This window comes from Oratosquilla oratoria, chromosome 1 (genome assembly GCF_046742065.1).
Source record: "Oratosquilla oratoria isolate Oo_2021 chromosome 1, ASM4674206v1, whole genome shotgun sequence".
Lineage (NCBI taxonomy): Eukaryota > Metazoa > Arthropoda > Malacostraca > Stomatopoda > Squillidae > Oratosquilla > Oratosquilla oratoria.
Genome location: NC_134777.1, coordinates 76,937,957 through 76,959,143, shown reverse-complemented (window position 1 = coordinate 76,959,143; position 21,187 = coordinate 76,937,957). Strand labels below are relative to the sequence as shown.

The window sequence follows — 21,187 nt, the reverse complement described above, 5'->3', positions numbered from 1 at the left end:
AAAAAACGAGACCAGAACGGAGTCAGAAAAAGAAGAATTCTACTGGAGAGTAGTGAATATGAAATTGAGGAAATGGACCATAACAGAGAGAAACAAAAAAGAAACAGAGAATACAATGGAAATAACAGAAAGTTAAGAGTGTCCTACACAAATATAGATGGATTAATAACAGGACTGAATGAACTGAACGAGTATCTGAAGAAAAAAGAACTAGACATAATGGGAATTGAGACAAAATTAAAAAGTCCACTATCACCCAACAGCATAGGACACAATACATATAATTATTGGATTAGAAACAGAGAGATAAAACAAGGGGGTGGAGTTATGTTCCTGACTAAGAAGGATATAAACGTGAAGAGTGTCACATATGGAAAGAATAGAGATGATTATGATAGAAGTAGAAGACAGAGATAAGAAGAGCAGAAAGTTTGTAATAAACTACGTGCCCCCAAAAACAGCCTCGTGGGAAGAGAGTGAACATAAAAGTATGTTAGAAGACACAAGAATAACATTAAACAAGATAATGGAAGATGGAGGAAGAATAGTTATGATGGGCGACTATAATTGCAAAGAAATCTGCTGGGAAGAGATGACTGTAAAGGGTGGAGAAGACTCATGGGGAAATGTTCTACTTGAGATGATTATTGACCACACAATGACACAATGGATCCAAGAGAACACTAGGTATAGAAATGAAGAAGAACCATCGAGACTAGACCTAATAATCACATCAGAACCTGAAATAGTGGAAAAGATAGAATACCAGGCACCAATAAGTAAAAGTGACCACATATTGATAGAACTAGAACTAAATGAGAAAAAATACATGAAAAGAAATGAACAATATAGAAAAGGAAGATTGATGTATGAAAAAACAAATTTTGATAAAATAAGAGAATTTTTTTTCAAAATGAAAACTGGGAAAGAATACACAAAGAAGATACAACAGTAGAAGAGAAATGGAATATTTTGACAAAAATCTATAAAAAAAGGAGTGGAAAAGTATGTCCCAAGACAAAAACAAGAAAAAGAATATGTAAAGTGCTGGTACAACAAAAGTTGTAGAGTGTTAAAAGACAAAAGAGACAAAGCTTGGACCAAATGGAAGAAAAACAAAAGACCTGAAAAATGGAAAATATATACTTGTTATAGAAATGAATATGTACAAGCGTGCAGAGAGGAAAAGAGAAAATATGAAAAAGATGTCATAGAAAAATGTAAAGATCAACCAAAACTATTCTACAGATTTGTAAACAACAAACTGAAAAACAAACAAGATTTGGAGAAATTAAGACAAGGAGTTGAATACACAGAGGAAATAGAAATGGCGGAAATTATGAACAGGCATTTTAAATCAGTGTTTACAAGGGAGAATATACAACCGGAAGAGATCGAATGGAAAGAGAAAGTCCCCCCTATGAAAGAAATAGAAGTAACAAAGAATGAAATAATGAAACACTTGAGTAATCTTGATGTTAGAAAATCGCATGGACCAGATGAAATAGCAAACTGGATTTTGAAAGAATGCAGGAATGAACTGGCAGACAAAATACATAGCATAATAAATAGTTCCTTGAAAGAAGGAAAAGTTCCAGAAGATTGGAAAAAAGCAAATATAGTACCTATATATAAAGGAGGAAATAAAGAGGACCCTACCAACTATAGACCAGTCTCTCTAACAAGTACAATAGCAAAAATTTGTGAAAGAATTATCAAAAGTAGATGGGTAAAATATTTAGAAAAAAAAAAAACAGCGTGCTAAATCCAAGGCAATTTGGATTCAGACAAGGACGATCATGCGTCACCAATTTAATATGTTTCTATTCAAGGCTAATAGATATAATACAAGAAAGAGATGGATGGGCTGATTGTGCATTTCTAGACCTAAAAAAAGCTTTTGACAAAGTACCACATAAGAAGTTGCTTAAGAAATTAGAAACTGAAGGAGGAATACAGGGCAAACTGCTTAAATGGATGGAAGACACCAACACTCTCAAAACTATCATATGAAGAGAGACTAGCAAAACTTGAACTACAGACACCAGAGCAAAGAAGAGAGAGAGGAGATTTGATAGCTATTTACAGAATCATGAAAAGCATAGGAATTATTGAGAGAGAATCTGATAAAATGGGAAGACAGAAATACAAGAGGGCACGGAAAGAAAATCAAGAAAGACAGCTATAGAAGAGATGTGAAAAAGAACCGCTTTCCTCACAGAGTAATAGACAGTTGGAACAAGTTATATGAGAAAGTGGTGTGTGCAAAAACAATACATGAATTTAAAAATAGTTTAGATAAAATGAGATATGAAGACGGGTCACCACAAGCATAGCTCCCCTTCCCGTAAAATACAACTAGGCAAATACAACTCGGTAAATACACACTCAGTCAGACAAAGAGAAATTCTATTGGAGAGTAGTGGATATGAAAGTGAGGAAATGGTTCATAGCAGAGAAAAACAGAAGGGAAACAGAAAACACGACGGATGTAACAGAAAACACTAGGTGTAGAAATGAGGAAGAACCATCGAGACTGGACCTGATAATCACATCAGAACCTGATTGAATATAAGACACCAATAAGTAAATGTAACCACATATTAGTTGAACTGGAACTAAATGAGGAAAAATACATGGAAAAAAACGAACAATATAGAAAGGGAAGATTGATGTATGGAAAAAAATTATAAAATAAGAGAATTCTTTCAAAAAGCAGACTGGGAAAGGATACACAAGGAGGAAACAACAGTAGAAGAGAAATAGAATATTTTGACAAAATTTATAAAGAAGGAGTGGAAAAGTATATTCCAAGACAAGAACAAGAAAAAGGATATGTAAAATGTCGGTACAATAAAAGATCTAGGGAATTAAAAGACAAAAGGGATAAAACTTGGATAAAATGGAAGAGAGACAAAATATCTGAAAAATGAATAATATATACTAGTTATAGAAATAAATATGTACAAGTGTACAGAGAAGAAAAGAGAAAATACGAAAAAGATGTAATAGAAAAATGTAAAGATCAACCAAATCTATTCTATAGATTTGTAAACAACAAACTGAAAAACAAACAAGAAATAGTAAAACTACGACAAGGAGTTGAATACATAGAAAAAATTGAAATGGCAGAAATTATGAACAAGCATATTAAATCAGTGTTTACGAGGGAGAACATACAACTTGGGAGATGTCGAGTGGGAGGAGAAAGTCCCCCCTATGAAAGAAATAGAAGTAACAAGGCGAGAAATAATGAATCACTTGAGTAACCTCGATGTCAGAAAATCGCATGGACCAGACGAAATGGCAAACTGGATTTTGAGAGAATGCAGGAACGAACTAACAGACAAAATACATAGTCTAATAAGCATTTCGCTGAAAGGAGGAAAAGTTCCAGAAGATTGGAAAAGAGCAAGTATAGTACCAATATATAAAGGGGGAAACAAGGAAGACCCTACTAACTATAGACCGCTCTCTTACACGTACGGTAGCTAAAATTTGTGAAAGAATGATCAAAATTAGATGGGTAAGGCATTTGGAAAAACAAGGTACTAAATCCAAGGCAATTTGGATTTAGACAAGGACGACCATGAGTCACAAACTTGATGTGTTTGTATTCAAGGCTAATAGATGTAATACAAGAAAGAGATGGATGGGCTGATTGTGCATTTCTAGATCTGAAAAAAGCTTTTGATAAGGTACCACATAAAAAAATTGCTAAAGAAATTAGAAACTACAGGAGAAATACAGGGCAAACTACTGAAGTGGATGGAAGACTTCTTGCATGAAAGAAAAATGAGAGTGGTGATACGAGACAAACATTCTGATTGGGATGAAGTGATTAGTGGAATTCAACAAGGAACAGTTTTGGCCCCATTAATGTATGCTATATATATCAAAGATATGGATAAAGGAATTGAAAGTTATATGAGCTTCTTTGAGGACGATGCAAAATTGTTGAAAAAAGAGAACACTATAGAAGATTGTGAGTCGCTGCGAATGGAGTAGGAAGTGGGAGATGGAAATCAATATTAAGAAGTGTAACATAATGGAATTTGGAAGAACCAAAAAAAGAACAGTGGGATCATATAAATTGGGAGAGGAAGAAATAGAAAAGTGGAAAACGAGAAGGACATGGTAGTCATTATTATGAATAATATTTCCCCTGAGAAACATATAATCAAAAATTTTGGAGAAACTTATGATTTGATAAGAACAATCAAAGTGGCATTTACATACCTAGACGAAGAAATGGTGAAGAAAATACTAATCACTTTGATAAGACGTGGTCACCAAGTACAAAAAAATTTATAACAAAATTTGAAAGAATACAAAGAGCAGTTACGAAATTAACACCAACGCTCTCAGAACTATCATATAAGGAGAGACTAGCAAAACTTGAGCCGCAGACATCAGAGCAAAGAAGAGAGGAGACTTGATAACTATTTATAAAATTATGAAAGGCATAGTAACTATTGGTAGAGAGGATCTAATAAAATGGGATAGTAGAGATACAAGAGGACACTGAAAGAAAATCAAGAGAGACAATTATAGAAGAGACCTAAAAAAGAACAGCTTTCCCCACAGGGTAATAGACGCTTGGAACATGTTAAATGAAAATGTGGTGTGTGTAAAAACGATACACAAATTTAAAAACAATCTAGATAAAACGAGATATGAAGACGGGACACTACGAGTATAGCTCCCCTTCCCGTAAAATACAACTAGGTAAATCCAACTACGTAAAATACACACACGCACACACGCATACACAAACGCGCGCGCGCACACACACGCACACACATGTACACGCTATTGTCATTACCATCTATTCCTTCTCCACCTTCTGCTTCAACAGGAATAACCTAAAAATCTATTACTACTACTATTACTGCCATTACTACATCTTTACCTCACACCAATACAACTGCCTCCAATATTACAACCACATATTATGTAACCTATACTAACGTTAATGAAAAAATAAAATAATTATCTTCACCCACACTACCATCGCTATAAACAATTATTATTATTACTACGATGGCTAGTTTTATCCCTCATAACTATTTTAACTAGCTACAATAGTAGCCAGCACGACGTATAAAAAAATCATTACCATATTTTCACCAGTAATCACCAACACCGGTTTTATCAAAGACATCATCACCATATTGGAAATGACCATCACAATCACCATCTAATTGCCATCATCGTTACTTCCGTCACCACTACTACTTCAATCAGTATCACTACCACTGTAACCACCATCATCAAAGTAACCACATCAACTCTAACAAAAGAGGCAAAGAAGACCTGAAATCAACTCCGCTTTTCTTCAATCCGATGGTAAGACTCTCAGCTTTTGTTCTGACTTACGCGAGGCGATTTTATTCAATTGTGTGGGGGGAGGGAGAGGGGCTCCTCACCCTCTTCCCTCACCTGCTCAAACACTCAATTTTTCTCAGCGAGGCTCAAATACCTCTTAATGAGTACTTCTTCCTCTTGCTCCTCCCCACTTCCACCTTTTTCTCTCACTACAGTTTCCTTCCACGGCACTTCAACGCACTCACCTCGCTTTGGGCCATGATTATATATATTCTTCTTGCTGCCAACAGATGACCTCAACCCTCTGAAGTCTTTGTTGCCACTTTGTGCGCTAACCTCCTATATCCGCCCTCTAAGCTGAATGAAATCACGAGGGGGAGAAGGGAGACCTTTTCAACCTCATCCTCACCGTACACGTTCCCTCAATTCACCCTTGAACTGCTATCCTACCACGATGGTAAAAGCTACATTTAATCTTATCTCCCCTCCTCCTCCTTCCTCTAACCTCTCCATTTACCTGCTGTTCCGACTGGGAAGAGGGTGTAGAAGTTGAGGGGAGCCGTCTGGTACCACATGGTCTCAGTGGCGTTGGTGATGACCGTCAGGAGGCACGTGCACACCGCCAGCGAGATGACCCTGCCGACAGAAGCGGAGTAAGTCATGACAAATGAGAACGGAGCGGGAAGAGTTCGCCCCGCCCCACCTCCTTCGCTGTCGAAGGAGGGTGGGGAGTGGGGCAAACAGCTGAACAATGTTGGCTGGCGTTCGCCAGAATGAGTAACAAATATCCCTGACTGCTTATTCTATTTTATTCTTTTTTCTATTATGACAACTATGTGACAGACTGGATTTCATTTGGGGAGAAAGAACAAAGAGGGGGACTTTCTTGAGTTCCAAATTCCGAAGAGAGTATTCTTGTCAGAGACGCCGCATTACTGAGGCGTTTTAAGAGATGCCAGATTATGTGAGCACTTTAGCGGGAGAAGGTCCGATTACAAGTAATATGGGAGATAGACGATCAGTTGTAGGAGAGGATGCAGAATAATAGAAGTACTGAAATGATTTATCATTGATATATTTCAAAATATGCTGAATTACAAAAACATTAAGAAGGCAATCTCATGTATATATATATATATATATATATATATATATATATATATATATATATACTTATGTATGTATATATTATATATGCATGCATGTATAATTGTGTGGTGTGTGTGTGCATGTATGGTCTTGGATCACGTGTTGGACTCGTGATCGACATCTATTTCCCTCCCGAAAGAGAGCTCATATATGACCGATCTATGGGTAATGTTGTGACTTTACACGCAAACGCACATCCAACTCCCCGCCCACGAGAGTTGAAGTAATGACTCACAGCGCAGTTGAGCAGTAGTCGTCACTCAGGTCAGGTCAACTGGGTAGTTGTTTCAAATAGTGATATGGCGAGTGGTTGTATTAAAGTGTTCAGCGCCGATGAGGTACAATCTCTACTCAGTAGAATTGAAGCCTTGGAGGATGCTGTAAAGTGCCTTAAAGAGGAGAATCGAGTTCTCCGCTCGAAGGCCCAAAATACGGAAGACAAACCAAGTTTGGAGCCTGGATGGATAAAGGTGACAAGGAAGATGCGGAAAGATGGGAAAAAGTCCTCACCAGGCCCGCTCGATTGCAGGAACTCGTTTCAAGCTCTCGAGGGTCTACAGGAAGAAGAAACAAAGGAAATTCAAGAGAAGAAGGGAAGGGCAGACGCTGGATCCCTGCCCACAGGTAAGATTTTAGTTGTAGGAGACAGTCAAGTGAGGTACTTAGACAGGGCTTTCTGTGATAAAGATAGGAAACATAGGACGCAGGTGTGTTTCCCCGGCGCGGGGATAGGTGATGTTAGAGATAGGATTGAAGAGTGTTTAGTAGGGGAAGGTAGGGACCCCGTCGTTTGCTTGAGTGCCGGAGGCAATGACATAGGTAAGTTAGGGAGTGAGGAATTGTTTGCGCGGTTCCGGGATGCGCTAGACAAAATTAGGAATAAGGGAGGTGTTCCTGTTGTATGTGGAATCTTTTCGAGGCGTAGAGTTGGAGACATGTGGCATTCCAGGGCTATAGCAATGAATTGCAGGCTGGCAAAACATTGTAAGGCCAATGGATGGGCATTTGTCGACAACTGGGATCGCTTTTACGGTAAAAATAATCTATATACAAGGGATGGGGTGCACTTGCACTTATCGCCTAGAGGATTTCGGCTCCTCGCTGAATCCCTTGAGCGAGAAGTAGGCATCCTACAGGTTTTTTTCGGGTAGATTACGTGGGAGTAGGGGGGGGGAGTATCGGAATATAATTTAGGCAATAGAAACAGCTCAGAGAGGGACTGTGATATTAATCACCAAAAGCAGGTGGAGGGAGGATAAAATTAAAGTTTACTATACAAATAACAGAAGCGTAATAAACAAAATTGATTTGCTGCGAGGTAAAGCATGCGTAGAGAATTTTGATAGTATAGCTATTACTGAATCCTGGATCAACATGGCTGATAAACATTTCCTTCCAGAAATCGAAATAGAAGGATATAAGTGTTTTCACAAGGACAGGGTTGGCAGGAGTGGGGGAGGAGTAGCATTTTTCGTTAGAATACAATAAACTGTATTATCAACAATTCGATTAAGGAAGAGGACAGTACGTAATCTATTTGGGTGGAGATTATAGGCAAGAAAAAGAAAGTTATTATTGGCGTCTTGTATAGACCTCCTAACCTCAGCATTGAGCAGACTGATCCCCTGATTCATGAAATTCGCAGAACGTCCCAGTATAAAAACTTTGTGATCATGGGAGATTTTAATTATAGAATCATTGACAGGGAAATTTTAGTAGAAGATCAGGAAGCAAAAAAATTCTTAGATGTGGTGGAGGATAATTTCCTAAACCAAATGATTACCGATTCTACGAGGGGAGAAAATACTCTGGACTTACTTTTAACTAATAATGAGCACCTAATGAGTAACGTAAAAGTGAGAGATAGTCTAGGCTCTAGCGATCACCAAGAAATAAGATTTAATGTTATTTGGGAAGAATTAAAAAGTACGAATTAAAAAGTACGAATCGTCCAAGTACCAGACTTCAGGAGAACCCATTTAGATAAGATAAAAACCTATTTGAAATTGAATATGAAATGTCATACGGATGATTCGGCCATCACCTGCGCGGTCAAGAGTCGGGACATGACCAGGGGTCGGGTCACGGAGGGTAATATGCATACCTTGGGCCAAGTCACTTGGGGGCGGGGGATCAAAAGCCAGGTCAGCGATTTGGATGAAATGTATAATAATTTAACTGAAATAATTATTAATGCACAAAATACATTAATCCCCATGAAGTCAATACGGAAGAATAGTATTACTCCCAAATGGATGGCGGACAGACTGAAACATGAGATCGGAATGAAAAGAAGACTTTACGTAAAAAAGAAAAAGAAAAAAAAAACGGGGAAAACACCTTAGATATCAAGATATAACGAAATGGCAAAGCTGGTTAAAAAGAATACACGTAAAGCGAAACGTAACTATGAAATTAAGGTTGCCAGTCAAGCAAGATCCAACCCTAAGGGTTTCCTTCATCTCTATAGAACAAAACATAAAAAAAGAATAGGTCCAATTAAAAACGATGAAAATGTCATGATAGAATCGGAGGAAAAAATGAATGAGGAGTTTAACAAATATTTTCTCTCGGTGTTTACTAATGAGAGGTTAGATAAGGTACCTGACTGCGATCCGATTTTCAGTGGGGATGAAGAAAGTAGACTATCTAATATCAACATTAGTAAAGTAGAGTAGTCAAGCAGATTGAAAGACTTAAAGCTACAAAATCCCCGGGTCCAGACGAAAAAATTTCGAGAGTGCTTAAGGAGTGTAAATTTGAAATCTGCGACCAATTAACTGAAATATTCAATAAATCGGTAGACACTGGTTTTGTGCCTACTGCTTGGGGGCAGGCAAACGTTGTTCCTGTTTTTAAGAAGGGATAAATCGTCTATATGCAACTACAGGGCAATCAGTTTGACATCGGTTATAGGTAAAATGCTTGAATCAGTAATAGTAAATAGACTCAGAGAACACATCGAGAGACATAATTTAATTCGTGACACACAGCATGGTTTCTCCAAGGGTAAGTCATGTGTGACTAATTTTCTATCCTTTTACATTAAAGTATATAAGGGGTCAGATAACAATGGCAATTATGATGTGATTTACCTTGACTTTAGCATAGCGTTCGACAAGGTGCCACACCAGAGACTACTAAATAAATTCAAAGCCCATGGCATAGGAAGAAAATTGTTAGAATGAATTAGAGCTTGGATCAGTAACAGAAAACAGCGGGTCACTATAAATGGAGTAAAATCCAGGTGGGGCAATGTTACTAGTGGGGATCCCCAGGGCTCGGTTTTGGGTCCCTTGTTGTTCATTATGTACATACACGACTTAGACGATGGGATAAATAGTGATGTTAGTAAGTTCGCGGTTGACACTAAAATAGGATGCCTAATTAGGTCAGGAGACGACGCAGAGATTCTGCAGGATGATCTTAACATGGTCGGTGAAATGGCAAATGAACTTCAACATCTCTAAATGTAGCGTGTTAAACAAATGACAAATGACCTTCAATATCTCTAAATGTAGCGTGTTAAACAAATGACAAATGACCTTCAATATCTCTAAATGTAGCGTGTTAAATGTAGGTCTACACAACCCCGAAAATAGATGCAGCTTAGATAACACGTTTTTAGAGAAAACTGAGTGCGAGAGAGACTTGGGAGTTCTAGTGAGTCCGGACCTTAAAACCAGGGAACCGTGCATTAGCGCCAGGAATAAAGCTAGCAGAGCATTAGGCTTCATTGCTAGGATGGTAACGAATATAAGTGCAAAGGTAATTATCAAACTCTATCTAGCGGTAGTTAGACCCATCCTTGACTATGTGGTACAGTTTTGGTCTCCGTCCTATAGAATGGACATCAATTTACTAGAATCAGTACAGAGAAGAATGACAAAAATGATACATGGACTCAGAAATTTGCCTTGCGAGGAGAGGCTTAGGTACCTTAACATACACTCTCTGGAAAGACGCAGAGTGTGGGGTGATCTAATAGAGGTGCTCAAGTGGATCAAAGGCTTTAACAAGGATGGTGTAACCAAGGTCATCATATTAAAACAACAGGGCAGGACTCGCAATAATGGATTTAAACTGGACATATTTAGATTTAAGAATGAAATAGGCAAGAATTGGTTTACTAATAGGGTGGTCAACGAATGGAATAGACTTAGTAACCATGTAGTGAACGCTGAAACTATCCTTTGTTTTAAGAAACGGTTAGACAACTTTCTGGATGGGGATGACAGGTGGTGATGGATACAGAGCTGCCTTGTGTAGGCCCTATGGTCTCTTGTAGTCTCCTTCATTCTTATGTTCTTATGATACTGAAATTATTTCAGCCCTGGGCGGGATTCGAAACCGGACCTCCATAGTGGCAGCCGGAAACTCTACCAACCACGCTATCGAGTCATGTGTTCGTGAGTGCCACTGATCTCAAAGAAAGACTGGATCGAGCATATATTCTTTCAAAAGTGAAGTCACTGAGAATTCACGGCGGTCATCTTGATGGGACCAGTTTTGAGACCTCATGACGTAGTTTATATCAAGGCATTTTGGTAAAAAGCCGCTCAGATCACTGTTTTTCCTTTAAAGTTTGAAAAAGTTGGGTGAACTGTTATTGAGTTGCTTCATGAACCGTTATGAGATATCAGAGATAAGGTAGTAGGCTGGCCCAAATGTCACGGAAGGCAGTAAACGAAGGAAAGTCTGGAGGGTGGGGTATCACTTCCAAAATATGACAGATATGCAAGCCTGTATGCCAGTCAAGATGTAACATATTAGAACGTAACATATAGCAAAACTGTCTGTTATTCATTGTGCATACATAAATGTGCAACAAGAGAAGAGTGCAAGAAAGGGATCCTGTGTTGCAAAAACTGAGGCAATATCATATATCCCCCCCCCCCAAAGAAAAAATAGTATTATAGTTTCATCTGCATTCTGACAGTGTTCCATCCCTTTAGAAGGACGCACAAGGTTTAAGGGTAGATTTAAAGTCCAGAAAAACATTAATTATGAAACAAAAAAAGATAGGGGGCTAAGGTAACACACGTGAGAACATTATTTTCCTACCATACATTATTTTGTGAAATATATCATACACTATACATCTAAATTACTCTCGAGGTATATTATTTTCCTCTAAATACATTGATCTAGCAGTACTCAGTGAAGGGACCTGTAGTTTGTAGGGTTAATGTATTGGTGAGGTAACTAACAGAAAATGTGGGAGTCAAAATTTGGAAAAATTCCAGGGGGGCCCCATTCCCAGGAGACCTTTTGGTCCATATCTAGGTCGGATGCGAAAAAATCATAATAATAACAAATTAATAAATAAAAACTATAATAATGTAAATAACAAATAAAATACATAAATAAATGCATAGGTATAGTTAGATAATAAACAAACAGGTAAATAGTAAATAATAATAACTTGACATATAACTAATAATAAATGAAAATCAAACAGACAAATGATAACAAAAAAACAAATAATATAAGATGAATTATAATCATTACAGCATCTTGCTTAGGTGTTTATCTAGATGATTCTTAAAGCTTCGAACTGAACTACATTGCACTACCTGTGCAGGAAGTTTATTCCATTCATTAACTACACGGTTGGCAAAGTTGTTTCTACCTACTTCCAAATTGAATCTATTTCCGGACAGTTTGAGACCATTGTTTCTTGTCTGATTCTCATTCAATGTGAAAACTTGGTCACTTTTAGAATTGTAAAGACCTGTATTAAGTCACCTCTGAGTCTACGTTTTTTTTTAGGGAAAACAGGTTCATATGTTTTAGTCAATTTTCGTATGATTTATTTTTGATATTTGGAATCAGTTTTGTGGCTCGCCGTTGTACTTTTTCCAGTCTGTCAATGTCTTTAATGAGATTCGGTGACCATACGGAAACAGCATATTCCAAATATGGACGAACTAACGATTTATATAGCTTGTTAATGAGTGATGGACTTTTGAAATCAAAAGATCGCGCAATCAGTCCTAGAATCTTATTTGCATTCTCAGTGGCTGAAATACACTGCTTGGATGATTTGAGGTCGTTACTGATAATTACGCCAAGATCTTTTTCACTATCCCCTTTTGTTAACGAATTTCCAAATAACTTGTAATCGTACTTACTGTTATTTTTACCTATGTGGATTACCTTGCATTTACTTGTGTTAAATTTCATTAGCCACTTTTCAGACCATTGCTGTAATTTATCTAAATCTTCTTGAATATCTAATTGGTTTAAGTGATCATTTGCCATTCCCCACAGTTTCGTATCATCAGCAAATTTGGAAACAGTAGATTTTAGTTCATGTTCTATATCATTTATATATACTACGAATAGAAGTGGCCCAAGAACGGAACCCTGAGGAACTCCACTTGTAACATTTTTCCATCCAGAAGTTTTTCCATTTAAAACAACTCTCTGTTTTCGACCATTCAACCAATTACTAGTCCAACTTAATAGGCTTTCCACTTATTCCGTGTAAAGCTAATTTAGTAAGTAGTCTTTCGTGTGGGACGGTATCAAAAGCTTTTGCAAAGTCTAGATAACTGAGTTGTAGAATAATTCGAGTAAGTTAGTCACGCAAGAACGTTTCCGTCTGAAACCATGCTGGCTATCATTTATCAAACGGTTACTTTCTAAATGATGTTCGATAGCATCTCTGATGATAATTTCCATTATTTTTCCTACGATTGAAGTCAAACTTATAGGCCTATAGTTATTTGGCTTCTTTTTGTCACCTTTTTTGAATATGGGAGTAACGTTAGCTAGCTTCCATTCTCTTGGGACATCTACGGATATGATGGATTTCTTGAAAATATATTCTAATGGAACAACAATCTCATTTTTCATTCTGTGTTGTAGAATTCGAGTAAGTTAGTCACGCAAGAACGTTTCCGTCTGAAACCATGCTGGCTATCATTTATCAAACGGTTACTTTCTAAATGATGATCGATAAGATCTCTGATGATACTTTCCATTATTTTTCCTACGATTGAAGTCAAACTTATAGGCCTATAGTTATTTGGCTTCTTTTTGTCACCTTTTTTGAATATGGGAGTAACGTTAGCTAGCTTCCATTCTCTTGGGACATCTACGGATATGATGGATTTCTTGAAAATATATTCTAATGGAACAACAATCTCATTTTTCATTTCCTTTAAGATTCTTGGGTGCCAACCGTCAGGCCCTGGTGTTTTATTAACTTTGAGTTTATCTAAACACCTTTTAATTTTTTCTTTTGTTATGTTTACCGTAGTAAGTTTACCCTAGACTTTTCACAGGTTTCAGTTTGGAGTTCACTTTGAGGTGTTTCGTTTACGAATACCGAGCTAAAATAATTGTTTAAGATATTACACATTCCTTCATTTGAATGTTCAAGTTGACCGTCAGCAGATAATAGTGGACCAATGTGATTCCTAACAACCTTTTTATCTCTAATGTAACTATAGAATTTATCTTTATCCCGTCTGTAGATCTTTTACTGTTTTCGTCAGAACGATGAAAGATGCTTTGAAATGTCCAAAACATGGACTATATGAACAATATTCAACAATAACCCTACTGCCCAGCAATTCACAGTAGCTTTTCCATTACGTACAGAGGCATATGATGCCTTAGTTACTAAATATGTTTATATGGTCTACTTACGAGTAAAAAGTGCGTGGATAACTCTGATTCTTTATCTTCGCTGGCTTCACTATTACATCGATTCATCTCCTGCTCTAATTTGCGTTTCTTTAGCTTGTTGCAACCAGAAACACAACACTGAGTCCTGTTCTTAGCCATAACCTACGGTACTATCACACAAGCGAATGGTCCTACCAACATGGCGCCGGTCAAAATTCGTGGGCTTCACTTTTTGCGGACGGACAACAATAGGTTGCGCGATCCATTCTTTGAGATCAGTGGTACGTGCGCTACCAAACCCTCCAGAGTTCCATCGGAGGCTGCATGGGATAGAGAGGAAGGTCCAGCCAAACCAGTAATGTGACTTCTACTTTGCGTAATCCAAACTGATCGTCGGGGAGAGGAGGTGTGATGGAAGTTATGGGGAGCTGGGGGGGGGGGGTCTGCAGATTATAGACGAAGGAGGCGGGACGACGGCGGTGCTAAAGAGCGACGACAAGTGGAGAGGCTTGGCGACCGTTATAACCGTTGAGAAGGGAGCGTTATGTCATGTACGCTCTACAGTACTCAACGGCTTAACGCTCTCGGGGGCTTGAGGGGCACGGGTCCTCCCTCGCAGTTCTGGGCGTTCCGGGAGGCTGTGGCTGGGCGACCTGGCTTGACGGGGGGATATTACAAAATTCTGGGATACACCGTCAGCATGTACAAGTACGAGTGTGCAGACCTGGTAGAGGTCTTCAAGTCCGACTCTGGGCGCCAGGAATGAAAGACTTTAAAAGAATCTCGTCAAAAAGGAGATAGACTTTGTCTTGAGCCTTGGAAGGAGAGAGAATTGCTGTGCAATGTGATGTGAGGGACTGTTAGTTCAGTATGCCACGGGGTTGGGTGGGGAGACCACTCCATGTTTCAAGACCCTAAAGCCTATTACACACTGAGCCTCGTGCAGCGCTGCATGAGACAGTTGGCAGTGTCCAATGCAGCGACTAGTTCCACACTGTTTGTGACTACCCGGATTGCTGAAGCGCGTTAGTCATGTGGCCGCTGTGGGCTACGGTGAGAAGAAAAGAGTGTTAGCAAGTAGTTCGTCGTTTATTGGTTGGTCGGAACTGAACTGATTTACATGCGGTCAAGAGCCGATATATATATATATATATATATATATATATATATATATATATATATATATATATATATATATATATATATATATATATATACCGCGTGGGTAAATACCCGTGGTGCGTAATTACATAATTGCGCTGGATTAGGTTAGCTTTGGGTCACGCAGGGAAGGCAGGTGAGATCAGGCTAGGGCGTCAGATCCGGCCGCGCGTAACTGTACGGGGCACGAGGTTTGTGGAATACTCCCCTCTTAAAATGGCCTTGGTTGAAGAGGGCATTCCACATGCGAGGGGCTGGCCAATGGCCATCTCCGCTGGAGACAAGTTGAGGTTGCCCCAGATGGCTCGGTAAGCGTTGGTGGTAGGAGCTGATATATATACCGCGTGGGTAATCACCCGTGGTGCGTAATTACATAATTGCACTGGATTAGGTTAGCCTTGGGTCACGCAGGGAAGCCAGGTCAGATCAGGCCAGGGCGTCAAATCCGGCCGTGCGCGTTCCAATCTAATGACACGTGGTTGTACAGGGCACGGGGTTTGTACAGTCACCTTTAAACATTGTCGAGGGAAGGATGTGTGTCCATTTCACAGTTCATATTGCGAGACATTTCTGCTTTAATTACTTCCAAACTTGCACTTCTTATTTCTATATATTTATTCTTGTTTGTTTATATTCGTAAGTGCCTCCGCTTGTACTCCTTGAAATTCACATTCCAAAGGCAAGGATGCTGCTGTAGTAAATCAATATATAAGCTTTGTTAACATGCATATATTATGTATCAGACAAGAAAAAAAATGTCGGTCCTACAGAACGCTATGGCGGAATATGACCAGAAAAACAACAAATAAATGTAAATGCGAGTGTTGCTTCTTCTCGGATATAGGTGCCATCCTGTAGAACTTAGCGGGCGACATACTGCCCCACCACATGAAATTAGAACCGTCGTGAATATCGCGGAGTGTTGCAAGAGCCCGCAAAACAATACGCTGGGTAACGTATTGGCGCTGGACGAGGCTCAGTGTGTACGGACTTTCAGAAACCAAGGGACACTATATCCCCCATCCCCCAATATTAATACCACCGGATGCGTCTCTTCATTCGGTAGCCTCATACCACCAGAAACGGTGTCAGGTCCATTTGTCCGCGACTTTTCGTCACCCAGTTTATATAGCTCTTTCTGGCTGCTGCTACGCGATTTCACTCCACAGTGGGCAACTCCCTTCTCTCTCTCTGTTTTAGGGCAAGGTGTCAGGTGGTAGTTAGCGTCACAGTAAATTGCCAAAGTTGGTCGACCCGGTCCGCCATCGTTCCGTTCGGTTAGGTTGATGCCCGTCGCGAAAACGGACAATATCCCAACGGACAAAACCCCAATCAGTGAAAACTGTCATACCCGGACAAAGCCCCAATCAGTGAAAACTGTCATACCCGGACAAAACCCCAATGGCAATCCGCAGGTGGACAAAACCCCAATTTGAACAAAACACCAATATTTTTTTTTTCTACAAATCTGATTGACATTTAATTTTGATTCTTTCATTTACGTGTTTATGTTTTTGAAGCCCCAACATAACTACTTTGGTTATTTTTCTTCTTTACTTTTATTTATTTATTTGTTTTTTGAAGCACCAACATAACTACTTTGGTTATTTTTTTATACAATTTATTGGTAATCACATGCCATCTAATTTTTCATAGCTTTAATAACTACATATCTATAGCACATTTTGTTTACGCAGACATGTCATTTATTTAAAGCAAATACAAGATCCTACACAATCAAAAAAATTATTTAAAATCTATGTGTTTTCTTGGAGATCAGTGCATAATTTCATCAGGCGCTTGTTTAAGTTCTTGGCCTTCCTGTTTTGTCGGGCATGTGGTCGGTCCCTTAAACTGTCTTGGAGAATGCTGGTCGTGACGAGTGCTTGGTCCTGCTGGAATCCTTCCACGAGTGTCCAAACTGATGGATATTTGTGGCAAATGAGCTGGCCGCAAATGTTGTTGGTTCTATCCCCACCAGACATGGTAGCCTAGGAGACATTCTAAAATGGTGGTGGGAATGCTGCAGGATGCCGACGCAAGCGGATGGCTGGCAGGGGACCATCGGGTTGAATTGAAGGTGGTTGGATCCGTCGAAAGGTTCCACTGACGTACGTTGCATGAAAGTATGCCACAAGTTCTTCTAGGCCTTCTGGTGTGTCTTCTTTGAAGAGTTCCATGCCAGCAATGTCATCCTCTAATGGCAGCAGAGCAAGTCTCTTAAGTTTGCCGCTGGACTTGTAGAGCGTGACAAGACCCAAATCTTGTATCTTTCGCCAAGTGCTCTGTGTTAGGTGGTAGAAGAAACCTTGTGTTGTAACAGGGTCCCCGAAGATATTGTGGATGGCCTGGATGGCAGCAGATACAAAGTCAGTGACGACAGTAGTGGGGTCAACACCGAATCTAAGCTGGTCACAGCGGGTGAGGATTGCATTGTGTAGCTCTTCATAAATCGCCTGTGTCTTCCCGGGTAGCAGAGCATATACACAGGATAGTGCTGAGTCATAGAAATGAGCCCGGATGACGTACACCTGCTTGGAGATGGCAGGTGCCATGGAGTAGGTACCATCCATTTGCCACTGTTGCGAAGACGCCAATAATCGAAGTCTAGCATCTGACGCATGCACCAGGAGCCGAGCTGCCGAGTCTCCCACTATCGTAGATCAAGAACGGTTTTGGGTTTGGGCCGCTGGTTGTCGTCCACTCCCCGTCTAGGTGTAGCTCTTGCAGGGTTGCTGGCTCTTTAGGTTGTGCAGCACGTCTCTGTCCCCGAATGTCACGCCGAATGGTTTCTAGATTTTCAGCCTGGGTACGAACTGTGTCAGTGGATTGAAGCTTTGACTGGGCGAGAATTTAGTTGGTTTTGGCATTTTTGCTGCGTGCTTCGGACTTGATTTGAGTTCTCATTTTAGAAACAGATACAGCATCTTGGTTGTTCTCGTGGTTATATTCCTTGAAGGTGAGTCTGACGTCCATGTCGAATTTTGTACTGATGGCACCCTTGCAGGATAAAGCTGAACGTTGGGAACACTCCCATCGAATTGTGTTCTTGGATTTGGCTTTCTTGGTGTACACGTATCCTTCAAAGCAAAGGTTTAGGCCGCGTTTGTTGTTAATGTAAGAGGCTGGTAGATAAAGGTAGACAAGTAAGGTAGATAGAGGGGTAGGCGGCGAGAATTTGATTGTCTGAGTTGGATGTTTGGTAAATAATAGCCGCGAAGGAATTGCATAATCTCGCTCCTCGTCTAAAATTTATAAATAACAGCTACGGGCCAGATTTTATTGCTGTATTATGTTGATCCAACAATATGTAAACTAAGTCAGTCATGCGTCGATATCGTGATTACTTGAGTAAGCAGTGTTGCTTAAGACGTTTGTAACAGTCTTTCTGATTGAAAAATGGGTGTAGGAGGAGAAAAAATTATTGGTTCACGGGAGTCCCTTGGTGTAAATTGACATACCAAGTGCAATATTATTCGGGAAGAAAAGAAGAAAACATTTACCTCCGTTTAATTCACCCCATAAAGAAGCATTACTTACTTCCTACAGAAAAATATGGTAAATGACATTCTTGAGTAAGACACTAGTGAAAAGAAAGTTGAAAGTGAAAGAAGAAATACAAAACCATAGAAGGGTAAATCGTAGTTACTACTGTGGTAACGGAGGTGACGGAGGACACAGGTGATGACTTCCATGGTGCTGGTTGTTTGAATGACATTGTGACAGGACCTGGTCTTTATAAACCTTCTTTGCTCTTCTGATGTCTATCTGAGTAGATTTGATGTCTATTTGAGTAGATCTTATGTATATTTGAGTAGATCAACTGAAGAACTCCATTTAGCTTATATTCCTTCAATCATGAGCATCTGCTTGTATATTAATTGCAATTATCTCATGAGTTCATACTAAGATTATTTTTTTAATTGGCTAAAGTGTACAGATGTCCTGTGTCACTTTTTACAATCAATAAAAACTGTGAAAATGACTACTACATCTGATCCTTTAATCCTGACTAAACTGAGACACCTCAAATAGATGTGATTTTCCAAAATTTAAAAAGAAAGTATAATTCTAAGCAATCAGGTGAAATAAGTCATTACATTGTCTATTTAATATTTTGCATAAACTGTCTTCAAAAACCATTGTTTGAATTGCATGTATGTGATTTCAAACTATTTTCAGCAAGCAACTTCATTATCAATTTTATCTGTAACACTAACATTAAATGCTTTTTTAATAACCAATACCCTTAATGTGGTTTCATTACTTTACTAATGTGACTTCTCACTCTTCACAAACACAAATTGATGTTTTCAAAGGTTTTGTTGATAACTAATTCCCTTATGTGTGTCTTCATTTCTTTACTAATGTGACATCCCACTGTCCACAAATACAAATTTGTGTTTTTCACATGTTGGGGCTATGTTTTGTTAAGAACCTTATGTGTAGTTTCATTGCTTTACTAATGTGGCTTCCTATTGTCCACCAAACCAAGTTGGTGTTTTTACAAGTTGGGGTTATGCCCCCCCCCCCCCCCCCAATTATCCTACTGGGGTTTTGTCCGCTGGGGGTTTTCTCATGTGTTCGTCCGTCGCACAGCAGTGCCACCGACGCGACGCCACACGATTTTATTCAGTCCAAGGGTGAACCTGGCAACGCGTGGGGTCATAATTCTTAAACCAACGGGAATACTTCCGTGAAGTCGATACCGAACATCCAACAGGTTAATCTCCACAGGTTGGGAGGGAGAAAGAGGATGGGGGCGTTCCCCTCCCACCCAGTCCCCAATGCAGTCAGGCCATGTGTAGGCCATGTGCAGCCCCCCCCCCCCCCACGTCAAATTGGAGTCTGTCTGTCTCTGTGCACAAGGGCGCCGCAGTGGTTCGCTGCTGTTGATGATGATGTGGGTGGCCCCCTCCACACGAGGGGACCGGTACCGGGCACTTCGGCTGCCGGCGACAGCGGCGGAAGTAACCGGCAATTTACAGCACATAAAGAAACTTCGGGCGTGTGCGGGCGTGATTTGGGTAATTTGGGTAATGGGTGGCGGCGGCGACGGATACCGCCATCCCGGGCGCCAACTTGCGGACGGGAACAATTTTTTTAAGCTTTTGCTGAGCGTGTTCGTCTTCGCGCACGCCACGTGGTAACAAAACCCTTGATGACTATCAGTGACTACTACCTGCCCTGGCTGTTCAAGTACAAAGGGCACAGATGGCGGATGCGACTGAGCGCCTCGATTTGTGTTTGTTTGAACGTACAAGTTCAAGTATTTGTGTATGTGTGTGTGTGTGTATGTGTATGTGTATGTGTGTGTGTGTGTGTGTGCATGTGTGTGAATGCGTCCAAGTGCGTCTGTATGTGTGTGCACATGCGCAAAGGGTCTATAAGAAGTGTTGTAGTACTTACGGTTTGTGATGGATGCAGAGGGCGCAGTGGGTCATGATGAGGGCGCTCAGGACCCGGTACGTGCCCAGCAGCCGCGCCATCGCCGGGTTCACTGGAAAAAAATGAAGAAAAACAATTAAAAGAAAGAAAATAAAAAACACGAGCATCACACTATAAGAGAGAGAGAGAGAGAGAAAGAGAGAGAGAGAGAGAGAGAGAGAGAGAGAGAGAGAGAGAGGGGGGGGGGAAGGAAAAACACATATACATCAATATTCATCAAACATGTCCAGCCAACCCATGTTCCGGCATGAAGGACAGAACGGCTTCAAAAAACAAATAACAACTCTGGTTGTCTGTACGTCTGTCTGTCTATGCGTCGCGCCAGTTCTTGGGGAGAAAAAAAAAAAAAAAAAAAAAAAAAAACGCGTAGCTCCGCGAATAAATAGCAGCTACAAAGAACGACCTCATTGTTGATATGAATAAAAACTTTCTCAATTAGCTGCCTTTACATGCGATAAACAGA

At 39.9% G+C, this 21,187-nt stretch overlaps 1 protein-coding gene across 1 annotated transcript in view; it reads right to left on the bottom strand.

Annotated features, from left to right (window-relative positions):
- Positions 1-21,187, bottom strand: part of LOC143040575 (ergosterol biosynthetic protein 28 homolog) — a 624,496-nt gene that overhangs the window by 50,939 nt on the left and 552,370 nt on the right. The window contains exons 3-4 of the mRNA XM_076211783.1: positions 20,686-20,776; positions 5,846-5,964 (exon numbers count right to left, since the gene is read on the bottom strand). Coding sequence (XP_076067898.1) covers positions 5,846-5,964; positions 20,686-20,776 — 210 coding nt within the window. The remainder of the gene's footprint in view (positions 1-5,845; positions 5,965-20,685; positions 20,777-21,187) is intronic.